The 13,711-nt window shown below is 40.1% G+C and overlaps 2 protein-coding genes across 2 annotated transcripts; one reads left to right on the forward strand and one right to left on the reverse strand.

Moving 5' to 3' along the window:
* Positions 1–1,094: 1,094 nt before the first annotated feature.
* Positions 1,095–4,086, forward strand: LOC143604824 (uncharacterized). Its single transcript, XM_077081186.1, has 3 exons — positions 1,095–1,663; positions 2,443–3,172; positions 4,030–4,086. Exons 1-3 carry the CDS (start codon positions 1,095–1,097, stop codon positions 4,084–4,086), a joined length of 1,356 nt encoding a protein of 451 aa, XP_076937301.1.
* A 4,511-nt stretch (positions 4,087–8,597) lies between these two features.
* Positions 8,598–13,223, reverse strand: LOC143604825 (uncharacterized). Its single transcript, XM_077081187.1, has 4 exons — positions 12,677–13,223; positions 11,760–12,395; positions 10,571–10,798; positions 8,598–9,175 (listed from the first exon to the last, which is right to left on the reverse strand). Exons 1-4 carry the CDS (start codon positions 13,221–13,223, stop codon positions 8,598–8,600), a joined length of 1,989 nt encoding a protein of 662 aa, XP_076937302.1.
* Between the last annotated feature and the right edge of the window lie 488 nt (positions 13,224–13,711).

Raw genomic sequence — 13,711 nt, forward strand, 5'->3', positions numbered from 1 at the left:
AACTTTGTTTAGGGTGAGAAGAGGTACAATAATATTATGAATTCAAACACCTATCACCCGGGCCTCCGAAACCATCCCAACTTCAGTTACGGAAACCTTAACACGCAACAAAACCCGAATTTTCAAGGTAATTCCCAAAAAGCAGGTTATCAGTCGAATCAGCATCAATATGGGAACGAGAGGGGTAGCAGTCAAAGCGGGTATAATCAAAGAGAGTCGGGGGGTTATAATAAGGTTTATCTAAAGAGTTATCAGCAGGGTCAACAAAGTCAAGGGGCAGTTCAAGGTCAAGGAAATTCTTCTGGTAATAAGGAAGAGTCGATTAAAGATGTGATGGACTTCCTGAAGAAAATGAAGACGGATCAAGAGGCTCAGAATAAAAGCGTGAATCAGAGGTTAGAGCTCCAAGAGAAAGCCAATGCTGCGAAGGATAAACAGGTGAGCCAGCTTGTTGAGGAAGTGGTGAGTTTGAAGAGAAATCCATCCAAGTTACCGAGTGATACCTTGAAGAATCCTAGCCATTAGAGTGGTAGCTCTTCGAGTGGTAAGAATGCCATGTCAACCAGGTAAGTACCCTTAGGAGCGGTAAGGTATATAATAATGGGGTAACTCCACCACCTTTTGTTGAAGGTGTGGTGGAGGACTTGGGAGAAGATGGGAAAAGTGACGATGAGGTTGAAATTGAACCGAAAACTAAATCAAATCAAAAAATTAAAAATAAAATTAAAACTAAAACTAAGGTGGGAACACCAACCGCCAAGGAGACGGGTTCAACGAGTAAAACCATTCCGTTCCCTCGGGCATTGGTGAACCCCGAGACCTCATCGACACTTAGAAAGAGGGGCCCACAGCAGGAGGAGATGTGGGAAATATTTAAACAAGTAAAATTCAATTTACCCCTCATAGATGCATTTAAACAAGTCCCTGCATATGCTAAATATTTGAAAAACTTGTGTACTAAAAAATGAACTCATAAGTTGCCCAAGCAAGTTGACTTAACTACAAATGTGAGTTCGGTTTTAACGGGTATCCTCCCACCCAAGCTACAAGATCCGGGAACAAAAATTATACCCATTCAAGTGGGCGATTTTAAAATGACAAGAGCGTTGTTAGATCTTGGAGCTGGGGTGAGTATTCTCCTGGGAACTTGTATGACTAACCCTCTAGTGAGTGACGAATACTTCGCGGCTGAAGTCATTGACGGGTTGAACCCTCACGAAAGTGGGGATGATGCCATAGAGGAGTGTGCTATTTGTTGCAGGAAAGCAGTTGAGCATGTCTTACAGTTACAAGAAGAAAAGAGAGAAGTAGAGTTGTATGCAGCAAGTATTGGGAAACCGCCATGGTCTCAGCAAGTGGAGCGGTTTCCCGATACGATCGATTCAAAGTTGAAACCGTCATTGGAAAGTCCGCCGGCTGTTGAACTAAAGGAACTCCCGAAACACCTGAAATACGTGTTCTTGGGAGAGGGAGAGACATTACCGGCCATCTTCGCTGCTAATTTGGAAGATGAGCAAGAGAAGGCGTTGGTGGAAGTCTTGAGAGAGCATAAGGTGGCGATTGGTTGGACAATAGCAGATTTGAGAGGGATCAGCCCATCCATTGTCATGCATAAGATCATCACCGATCCTGAGGCAAAACCCGCTCATGATGCACAAAGAAGGTTGAACCCGAACATGCGAGAAGTAATGAAGAAGGATGTTTTGAAGTGGTTGGATGCGGGCATTATTTTTCCAATCTCAGATAGCACGTGGGTAAGTCCAACACAAACAGTTCCGAAGAAGGCGGGTATTCAGATAACCAGTAACGAGAGAGGTGAGGAAATTGCCACCCGATCGGTAACCGGGTGGCGGATTTGCGTTGATTACATGAAATTGAATGCAGCAACATCTAAGGACCATTTTCCCTTGCCGTTCATTGACCAGATTATCGAGAAACTTGCAGGTCAGAAGTTTTATTGTTTTCTAGATGGTTATTCGAGGTACAATCAGATTGCTATTCACCCTGATGACCAACATAAGACCACTTTCACGTGTCCATACGGCACCTTCGCATTTAGGTGAATGCCTTTTGGGTTGTGTAATGCTCCGACCACCTTTCAAAGGTGCATAATGAGTATCTTTTTAGATATGGTCGGGGATTCACTTGAAATTTTTATGGACGATTTTTCTATTTTTGGTTCATCTTTTGGAAAATGCTTAAATGAATTAACTAAAGTTTTAAAAAGATGTGTGGAAACGAATTTGGTCTTAAGTTGGGAAAAGAGCCACTTTATGGTTCAAGAAGGGACGGTCGTGGGACATGTCATCTCGAGTAGGGGGTTGAGGTTGATCGGGCGAAAATACAAGTCATATCTAATTTACCACCTCCTACCAATATAAAAGGGATAAGGGAATTTTTAGGTCATGCTGGTTTTTACTGATGGTTCATTAAGAATTTTAGTGTCATATCTAAACCGTTGTGTAATTTGTTGTTAAAAGATGTGCCATTTGTTTTCAACGAAGAGTGTCTCAGTGCATTTAATGTACTAAAAAACAAATTGGTTGAAGCCCCGATCTTGTTGTCACCTGATTGGTTACTCCCATTTGAGATTATGTGTGACGCAAGTGACTATGCGGTTGGGGCCATGTTAGGTCAACGGGTTGATAAGAAGCTCGTTGCCATATACTACGTGAGCAAAACCCTTTCCGATGCTCAAATTAATTACACCACTATGGAAAAGGAGTTGCTTGCGGTAGTATATGCACTTGATAAGTTTCGATCTTACATTTGGGGGAGAAAGGTTATTGTTTTTTCAGATCACAGCGCAGTTAAGTACTTGATGGAGAAGAAGGATGTGAAGCCGCGCTTGATCAGGTGGATTCTACTGCTTCAAGAGTTTGATGTGGAGATCCGCGACAAGAAAGGAAGCGAAAACGTGGTAGCGGATCATTTATCGAGACTTGTGGGACAAGAAGAAGAGGAGAAAGACGAGAGGGCCGTCAATGAGTCTTTCCCGGATGAGCAATTGTTTTCTGTTTCAACTTTGCCATGCTATGCTGATGTTATTAATTTTCTTGTTGCAGATACAATTCCTGAGTTTTGGCCAAAGAAGAAAAAGCAGCACTTCCTCTCGCAGGTGAAGCACTATGCATGGGAAGATCCGGATTTGTTCAGAGTTGGAGTGGATCAAGTAATGAGGCGATGCAAACCGGAGGAGGAGATGCGGAGTGTTTTGTATCATACCCATTCATCACCTTGTGGAGGCCATTTCAGCGGTCAGAAGACAGGACATCAAGTGCTGGCATGCGGATTCTGTTGGCCTACCATATACAAGGATGCCGCAGCGTTTGTCAAGAATTGTGCTAGATGTCAACAGATGAGGGGTATTTCAAAGAGGGACGAGATAACCATGCAACCAATCCTTGTTGTCGAAATCTTTGATGTTTGGGGGATTGATTTCATGGGCCTGATGTGCTTGAAGTAGTTTAGTATTTATTAACTAAATTACCTAAAAATAAACACTAAGTAATACTCTAGACTCTCTAAAACTCAACTAAACTACTAACCGGCAAGTGAACCGATCGACTCTAGTAAAGCTAAGTAAGTCCGGATATCGAACCCACGAGACTCTTTAAATTACGTTTATTAGCTAATTAGACTCGACTACAAAACACGACTTATTAATTATATTTGTTTGGGGGATTTAAAATACTAATTTAATATTATAATTAAGAAAACAAGTAATTTACATGTCGAGCATAGCTGATTGTTGATTCTTGAAAAGCTGATCATGCTCGGCAAGGGTCTTTTGAGTGGCTTAATCTCTAGTAACCATATGCTGCATTATCTCGTCCAACTTTTTACTCAGATACAACGCATTATTCGAACTTTGACCATTGGAACCTTTGTTGTTGTACTGTCCCTGATTTAGCACCCTGCAAATTGAAGGTTTTGAACATACGGGTCAGACGGTTGATGTGTGCTGGTGCATCTTCATCTTCACGGCCATGGAACTGGTGGTGATTGGTGATGTTGTTCATGACATAGGATGGGATCTGCCACGAGTTAGGGTTATCAATCTTGGGGGCAACAATGGGTGAGTGATCTCCATGGAACCCTTTAAAAGCTTGCTGCTACACGGTGTGGTTATTCTCGGCCATTGGGATGGGTCTAGGACTTGGTGGTGGTGAATTGGCGGGTGATGACTTTGGTAAAGTATCTATTGTGATCGGTTGCTTTTCAGACGAAGATGAACTTGAACTTTCCTCGGACTTCAACGAAGTAGGTCCAAACCAATCTAACGGCGGTCCTTGCGAACGAAGATGTGGCATATACCTACAAAAACGCACAAGACCGAGTAATTAGTTTCTAATAAAACGAAAATAATGAAAAACAACCTAATAATTAAACAAACTAGACTTAATTAGACTCCTACGACTCAAACAAAACGTAAAGCAAAACAAGTAGCACGTATGTAGCAAATAGGTCCAATCAAAGCTAATAACGCAATTACCAAGAATCTCCGGCAACGGCGCCAAAAACTTGATGTGCTTGAAGTAGTTTAATATTTATTAACTAAATTAACTAAAAATAAACACTAAGTAATACTCTAAACTCTCTAAAACTCGACTAAACTACTAACCGGTAAGTAAACCGATCGACTCTAGTAAAGCTAAGTAAGTCCGAATATCGAACCCACGAGACTCTTTAAATTACGTTTATTAGCTAATTAGACTCGACTACAAAACACGACTTATTAATTATATTTGTTTGGGGGATTTAAAATACTAATTTAATATTATAATTAAGAAAACAAGTAATTTAAACGAAAATGAAGTTTCTCTATGATAATAAGATGATGATGAGAAAACTACCTAGGTTAGACTCCCCTAAATTTCAGTAATGAATTGACTCTGGAAAATATTTAGTTATGGACTGGGATCGTAAAATAGACACTTATAAGAAAACCCGAACAGGATCCCTGACCTTTCTCAAGAGAAACCTATGGATTTCTAACAAGTTTTAACGCACACCAGTATTGAAAATCAAGTTCACTTACGGTCACCCAATTGTTTATAATTTAGTTCCTTTATATGAAATCCTACCTTACAGCGCGGAAATCAAAGGCAATTTACTATACTTAATTGATTTGATAAACATTAATAAATAATCAACCCTAGACGGACTCCTTACGAAGAACTAAATCTAGCAAGATTAAATAGTAAAGATTTATCAATAACCTAGCACTTTACTGATTTTAGGTTAGCAGCACACTTAGATTTATTTGACAATATTATTCCTATGATCTTATCATGACATCAATCATAAAATAATCAAAAACACAAAGTAATTGACCTAATAGCAATCCTATCATATGACAAACAATAATCAAGGAAAACTATGGAATAAAACTCATCAAACAATCCTAACTATCCATATGCTTCAATTAATTACAGATAAATCTTTTACTAAACCATAAAAACCATAATGATAAACAATCCCAAAGTCACATCAAAATATCAAATTAAGTTCATCATAACCTAGGAAGTTCATGCAATTTAGCCTAGAATCTTAGGTTTAAGCAAAACAAACAAGTAAGAATTCATGGCGATAAAATAATGAAAACGAAAGAAACAAAAGATAAAACCCGTGTTCTTCGTCTTCAACTAGTACGCGCAACACCAGCTGATTCTTCGACTCCAAAGCTGCCGGAAACTGCTCTCGGACTCCTCGGAACCCACCAAATTCGTCTGGACTTCAAGGTATGCTTAAATGTGAGTTTAGGGGTCTTTAAATAGGCAACAGGTGTTAAAAAATACGAAAGTTGGTCAAGGAAAAGCTGGAAACGTCTGGATGACCACCGCCGCGCCACGCGGCGGGCCTAGCCCTCCCCGTCGCGCGGCGCTCTGGCCAAAAGGGGGGGGGGAGTCCGGCCTGGTTCACTCCTGGTTTGGTCCGGTTCGTTTCCTGATGCTCCGGTTTGCCGGTTTAGCTTGTTTTTGATCGTTTGTCGCCTTCTTTAACCACAAACAAATCCCGGGACCTGCATTACTCTAACAAGTTTGTAGTATACAAATTCTAAAAAAAACAGAACAAAATCTAATAAAATATTAATTAAAATATACAAGGGATTTATATATATTTAACGTTATATCAAATATCCCCACACTTAACCCTTTTTCGTCCCTGAAAAAGTCTCATTGCAACGGGATCAGAATCGGAGAAATACAGTGTTACAAACATATAGGTTATCTTAAAATTTATAACAATGCAAATATTGCGATCACCGATATTGTTGTCCACTTAAACTCATGCCTTTGTCTTTACCGGGACAAGTAAGATCCAACTATTATTATTATTATTATTATTATTATTATTATTATTATTATTATTATTATTATTATTTTGTATATAATCTAGTGGAACCCACAGTCAAGACCCGCTTTATTTTAAATTTTACCGGATCAAACCACCCTCAACTTGACTTAAACATCATAATAGCAGATTAAAACATTGTTGCACATTTTTCATGAACAGCTAAGACGATCAAGGATATTGTTTATCCACCTAAATTTAAACATCAAAGTATACCAAGCAGCCATTAGATACGATTAAGGTTCAATTATTCAACTATCTAGCAAGTGTTCCCCACTACATGACATACCCCCGTTATCATGCAATACCTTAGACCTATTACCACACGTGATTTTACAAGTTTACATATGTCGGTTTACATACGTCGTGTCTCTAGTTGATCCTGTTCTTAATGGTATGGGATGCAAGTAAGAGGACCACGTATGACTAACAACGGGATGATCACTGGATTATCAAGATTTTACTTCACCGTAATTGATGTAAGTGAGTGTAATGGCAGTAAACTGCGGGTTTATGCTTAAAAGCTTTTATTTATTTAAATATCCGAAGATACCCAGATGAACAACCGTAAAAAGACCCGTGGTTTCCGAACCCGAGGCATCCCATCAATACAGGATTTAAGGCCTTAAAACCATACGCCTATGAAGTGTTAACCACTAAAACTAGAAGTGCACGATTTAAGTTTATATCACAGGCTACACGGTACACTTTAACGTTTAAACCTACCCAAGAATCGTATGATAGAGTATCTATATTTCTATAAAATTCATAATTTTCTACAATCAAACTAAAAATGAGGCTTGAGAATGACAGACCTTTCATCTCGTATTTTATACAGACTTAATATGTATCCCACTAAAAATCATATTTTATCGTTTAAACCAACTATCAAACTGCCATTTCATTCTAAAGGCTAAGCTTACCGACACATCCTAAGTTAAGTGTGTGTTCTTTAATTATATCTTATTATTAGTAGTTTGAAAAACCGATTCCCGATAAGTATCCTCATCTCCCATTTATAAGCAAAAACAAACAAAATCAAGGGACATTTTTCAAAACTTTTTTTTTAATTAAAGATAACAAAACAAGTTAAAGACATGTGTTCCTATCCCCACACTTAAAATTTTGTCCTCAATGCAGGGACGGAAACACGACTCAAAAAATTTTAAACACAAAATAAAACCTAAAAATACAAAAATAAGAATAAAACAAAGCTAAAAAAATTAAAAACTAAAAAATATAAAAACAAAGTAAAAAGGAAAAGACTTAGCTGGTAGTATGCGCGTGAAGTATGACGCTAAAGTCTTCTTCCATAAATGCCCTCCAACTCCGAACGTAATCAACAACCAGTATCTCCTTTCTCTCCTAAACGAACGGACATGGCAACAATACCGACAATATCTAAAAATTCATCTTATCAATCTGATAGATATTAATCATTCAAAGTATGGAACCGTACCAACCAGCCAAACTAATAAACATGAATAAAAGCAGCAAATAAATAATCAGAAAAGTATACGGCTCCTGCTGCTCCATCCCCACACTTGAATGTTGCATTATATTTCAAGGGGATCTTCTCGTTATCTTCCTTCAAAACTTAAAAACAAATAAAAACTACAAAAAACTACGTTAGTGACTCAAGAAAAAATAAAAATAAAATATAAGTAAAAATAGGAAAGAATATACAAACTCTACACTTGAGTTTTCACTCAAGAACCTCATGTGACAATTCAGTGCGACGGATCGAGAGGAGTTTCCTCCATCTCGATTGATTCCTCCGGTCCTCCAAGATAGTGCTTTAAGCGATGGCCGTTCACCTTCCAAGATGTTCCATTATCCGGATTTTCCAGCTCCACCAGTCCTTACGGGAAAACTTCTTTCACCAAGTACGGTCCCGTCCACTTCGATCTCAACTTTCCTGCAAACAACTTTAAACGAGAGTTAAATAATAATACCTTGTCGCCTTTCTTGAACTCTTTACTGCTTTTCAACCGCCGATTGTGTAGGGCTTTCGTCTTTTCTTTGATGTTTAACGATCGAGAATACGCTGCATCCCGAAGCTCTTCCAACTCATGAATCTGAAAGTACCTTTTCCTCGCAGCTTCGGTAAGATCGACATTCACCGTCTTCAACGCCCAATAAGCACGATGCTCTAATTCCACTGGCAGATGACAAGACTTACCATAAACATGCATAAACGGTGTAGTACCCAACGGAGTCTTGTATGCGGTTCGGAATGCCTACAAAGCATCATCTAACTTCTCCGACCAATCCTTTCGACTAGCCCCAACCGTTTTCTCCAAAATCCTCTTCACCCCTCGATTTGCATTCTTGACTTGACCATTTGTTTGAGGGTGATAGGCAGTAGAGGTACGATGAGTAACCCCATAACGAGCTAACGCCTTCTCCATGATGGAATTACAAAAATGGGTTCCCCGATCACTAATAATAGCTCTCGGAGTACCAAAATGAGTAAACAACTTCTTGATGAATCTCACAACAACTTGTGCATCATTCGTAGCCAACGTTTGGGATTCCACCCACTTCGACACATAATCAATCACCATTAAAATATACTTATTACCATTTGACATGGAAAACGGTCCTATGAAGTCGATGGCCCAAACACCAAAGATTTCAAGAATTTGTATTGGGTTTTGAGACATCTCATTCTTGGATGAAATATTACCTGTTCTTTGGCACACATCACAAAGCTTCACGAACTCTTCAGCATCTTTAACAACTGTCGGCCAATAGAACCCACTATCAAACACCTTCTGCGCGGTAGCATGCGCACCATGATAACCTCCAGTCAACCCTTCATGAACATGCTTGAGAATATCCCAACCTTCTTCTATTGTCACATATCTTCTCAGATACCGATTGACGCGAGGTCGAAGACTCACGCAAAAATAAACCAGATACAACTAATTAGATAGTGGTAAATAGGTATCGAACACGAAGAGTTTGTGGAATATGCGTTACTGAGTAGCTTACAATTAAATTAATATAAATGTAAATGACAGAAAGTAATTTTCAAGTTGGTCTTTGATTAGATTTTAAGAACTAAATTAATTAACACGAAAGTTGTAAACAGTTGATCAAGCAAGTATTTTTCTTGGAATTCGGGTTATCACGAAACACTCTTGTTAAAGTTCAATGGATAAATCATAATATCTTGATTTTGTGTAAATGTGATTATTTGTGATTAATCAAGAACTAAGTACTCGGATTACTAGAAGGCGAGGTTGTTACTTGTTAATCAATCAATATGTTCTTAATCCTAATTCCTTCTACTAAATCTCAATTGTCAATAACACCAAAAACGTATAGAACGAAACTAGGTTTAACACGATATGGAAAAATTACAAACAATCAACCAAACATCATAGTTATACTAACATTAATAATTAGATAACCAATCCAAATTCAAGAACAATAAACATAAGTGTATTGTGAATAACCTTACATCCAAGAGAAACACCAAAGGGTTTAGCCACACATGATTGGCATCATTGATTCAATCTTTAATCCAAAGCAATCAAAGATTATAGTGTTAATCTTCAATTAAAATCACCCAAAATATTGTTTCGAGGCACCAAAATCACCCCACACAAATGTCTAGATCGGAATCCCCAAGAATGGAACCCAAAAGTCCTTTAAAACCCATTTTTTGAGTTGTAACCGACATTAAAATGCTGAGGCTACAGTAAGCTATGGTGGCCACCATAAGCTACGGTAGCCCTGAAGTTCTTACGGTGGAAAGTGTCTGTTTACAGTGGCTTTTTACGGCAGACCCCTAGCGTAACTTACGGTGGCTACCGTAAGCTACGGTAGACCCAGTTCAAAATTCCATTTTTCTTTATCAATTCCTGGTTGTTGACTTCTCGCATTGACTCTCTTGTTCCTTTTCATCTGAACACACTCGAACAACCTTTTCTCCTCATTTGTACCTGCGTTAACACAACATAGTGTAGCAATCCAAATCCTTGAATTTATACATAAACGCACACGTTTTAACTCTAATTACGACACTTAAGGGTGGCTCTACAATCCACCCGTCACCAATCACCACCAATCTTGAACAAAAACGGGTCATCCCACACATACCTATTCACATCTCGGAAGAACCTCCTCTTTTGTTGCGTAGTCATACCCTCCAAAATAAAACCATTAGCCAAATAATTAGCAAAATCAGAGAACCATGGCATACCTTGCTTCTCAGCCGCAACAAAGTCGATCGACTCGTGAGGGAATGTATCACCAATCTCCTCCTCACGTAACTCTTCTTTCCTTGGGTCCTTTAAACGGGATAGATGATCGGCCGCTACGTTTTCCGCACCCTTCTTATCTTTGATCTCGATGTCAAACTCGGAAAGTAGAAGAATCCACCATATAAGACGAGGCTTCGTGTCTTTCTTTTGAAAGAGAAAACGCAAGGCTGCATGATCGGTAAAAACGGTGGTCTTCGAAAGCACGAGGTACGAGCGGAACTTGTCAAATGCGAAAACAACGGCTAAAAGCTCATTGTCGGTGGTGGTGTAGTTCTCTTGGGCATCATTCAATGTCTTGCTAGCATAATAAATGGGGTGAAAATGTTTATCTCGCCTTTGCCCCAAAACCGCTCCATCCGCATAATCACTAGCATCACACATGAGCTCAAACGGCAAGCTCCAATCGGGAGAACAAAGAATGGGAGCACTTACGAGCTTCTCTTTCAAAAATGTGAACGCCTTCACATTCATCATAAAAAACAAACGGTACGTCTTTCTCAAGGAGTCGGGTCATCGGGCGGGTAATTTTGGAAAAATCTTTGATAAATCGCCGATAAAACCCCGCATGACCCAAGAAACTCCTAATCGCCTTTACATTCGTTGATGGAGGAAGTCTACTTATAGTATCAATCTTTGCACGATCCACCTCAATACCGTATCTCGAGATCTTATGACCCAACACGATCCCTTCTGTCAACATAAAATGACACTTCTCCCAATTCAACATCAACTTTGTTTCAATACACCTCTTCAACATCTTCTCAAGTTTAGCCAAACACTGATCAAAAGAATCACCATAAACCGAAAAATCGTCCATAAACACCTCCATGGACGTCTCTATCATATCCTGAAAGATGGCCACCATACAATGCTGAAATGTAGCCGGAGCGTTACATAGTCCAAATGGCATGCGACGGTACGCAAACGTGCCATACGGACATGTAAAAGTTGTCTTCTCTTGGTCTTCCGGTGCAATGGGAATTTGAAAATAACATGAAAAAACGTCAAGAAAACAATAAAATTGCTGACCTGCCAAACGCTCCAACATCTGATCAATAAACGGCAACGGGAAGTGGTCCTTCAAGGTGGCATCATTCAACCGCCGATAGTCAATAGACACTTGCCAACCGGTAACTGTGCGCGAAGGGATAAGCTCATTCTTCTCGTTCATCACAACGGTCATACCCCCTTTCTTCGGAACAACTTGGGTCAGGCTCACCCATGGAGAGTTGGAAATCGGGTAGATCATCCCAAAATCCATCAACTTTAACGCCTTCTTCTTCACAAGTTCTTGCATATTCGGATTGAGACGTCTTTGTGGCTGCACCACCAGCTTGTACTCATCCTCCATTAGAATCCTGTGCGTGCAATAAGCGGGGTTAATACCTTGAATATTGGAAAGTCTCCTTGCAATTGCCCCCTTATGTAGCTTCAACACGTCTATTAACTTCGTCTTTTGTTCTTCCGTCAGCTTGGATGACACAATAACGGGCAAGTTCGAGCCCTCATCAAGATACGCATACTCCAAGTGTGACGGGAGTACTTTCATCTCCAACGGAGTGGGTTTCTCCATGGAACCCGCCTCACTCTCGCAACTAATCTCATTCACCTCTATCATCTCGGGCAAACCCGAAATCTTATCCAATTCATCACAAAACGAATCGTTCTCACACGACTCATCCTCACCCAAATCATCACAATATTTCAAACCATTACTTCCCACGAGATCCGCACCACAAATATAATTGAAGCAGCTATCAATACCTGCAATAAAAGAGTTAATAAAATAAACTGAGTGGCAAGGACCATGAAATCATCTTGATCACTCGGATACTTCATCGATCTCGCAACATCACAAGTAACATTCTCATCACCAACCCGAAGCGTGATCTTCCCATCATACACATCGATAAGCGCCTTTGCGGCTCGAAAGAACGGACGACCTAGAATAATGGGAACCTTCTCATCGGCCTCCATATCGAGCACCACAAAATCAACCGGGAATACAAACTTATCCACCTTCACTAACAAATTCTCGATAATACCTCGCGGATACTTGACCGAATGATCGGCCAACGACAAGGACATGCGAGTCGGTGTAAGCTCGCCTAACTCCAGCTTCTCGTACAAAGAATATGGCATCAAATTTATACTCGCACCCAAATCTGCCAGTGCATGGCTCATTGCATCACTACCAAACAAACCCGGAATCTTAAACACACCTGGATCCGACAACTTCTCGGGCACGCGGTTCAATACTACCGCAGAACAACCTCCCATAAGGGGAATCGATGACACCTCCCCCAACCTATCTTTCCTCTTCAACAGGTCTTTCAAGAACTTTGCGTACTTCGGCATGTGTTGGAGGGTTTCAATGAATGGGAGGTTAATCTTCAACTTTCGGAACATATCATGAATATGCCCGTACTCCCGCGTATATTTCTGTTGTTTCGCACGAGCGGGATACGGGATGCGAGAGTGATCAATCAAAGGTGATGGCCGGACTTCAACCGGCTTCTTCTCTACTGGCGGTGCAACTGGTGCGGTGTTCTGCACTTTACCCGGTACTTCCATCTCGATCTCTTCAACCATCACCTCCTCATCTTCCACTTCAACCTCATTCCTTCGCACCTCGGGGCCCAAAACCCTGCTGCTACGAGTAGTAATTGCCTTTATTTGAGCTGCCGGATTCTGTTGAGTAGAACCTGAAAACTATCCCGAGGGTCTTTTATTCAATTGTTGGGCAATATCACCAATGGTCCTTTACATGTCGAGCATAGCTGATTGTTGATTCTTGAAAAGCTGATCATGCTTGGCAAGGGTCTTTTGAGTGGCTTAATCTCTAGTAACCATATGCTGCATTATCTCGTCCAACTTTTTACTTAGATACAACGCATTATTCGAACTTTGACCATTGGAACCTTTGTTGTTGTACTGTCCCTGATTTAGCACCCTGCAAATTGAAGGTTTTGAACATACGGGTCAGACGGTTGATGTGTGCTGGTGCATCTTCATCTTCACGGCCATGGAACTGGTGGTGATTGGTGATGTTGTTCATGACATAGGATGGGATCTGCCAC

The sequence above is a fragment of the Bidens hawaiensis genome, unplaced genomic scaffold (genome assembly GCF_021521415.1).
Source record: "Bidens hawaiensis isolate Kalapana, Puna unplaced genomic scaffold, B.hawaiensis_p1.1 tig00067016_1, whole genome shotgun sequence".
Lineage (NCBI taxonomy): Eukaryota > Viridiplantae > Streptophyta > Magnoliopsida > Asterales > Asteraceae > Bidens > Bidens hawaiensis.

Excerpts from the sequence above, each read along its gene's own strand:
- LOC143604824 (XM_077081186.1), top strand. The coding sequence starts at position 1,095 with ATGACAAGAGCGTTGTTAGATCTTGGAGCTGGGGTGAGTATTCTCCTG. Across the intron at positions 1,664-2,442 it reads GCTCATGATGCACAAAGAAG|TGTCATATCTAAACCGTTGT; the intron begins GTTGAACCCGAA and ends TAAGAATTTTAG. Across the intron at positions 3,173-4,029 it reads TCAGAGTTGGAGTGGATCAA|GATGGGATCTGCCACGAGTT; the intron begins GTAATGAGGCGA and ends TTCATGACATAG.
- LOC143604825 (XM_077081187.1), bottom strand. The coding sequence starts at position 13,223 with ATGGTTGAAGAGATCGAGATGGAAGTACCGGGTAAAGTGCAGAACACC. Across the intron at positions 12,396-12,676 it reads TTCGGTCAAGTATCCGCGAG|GTATTGATAGCTGCTTCAAT; the intron begins GTATTATCGAGA and ends CTTTTATTGCAG. Across the intron at positions 10,799-11,759 it reads CCCTTCGCGCACAGTTACCG|CCTTGCGTTTTCTCTTTCAA; the intron begins GTTGGCAAGTGT and ends CCGATCATGCAG.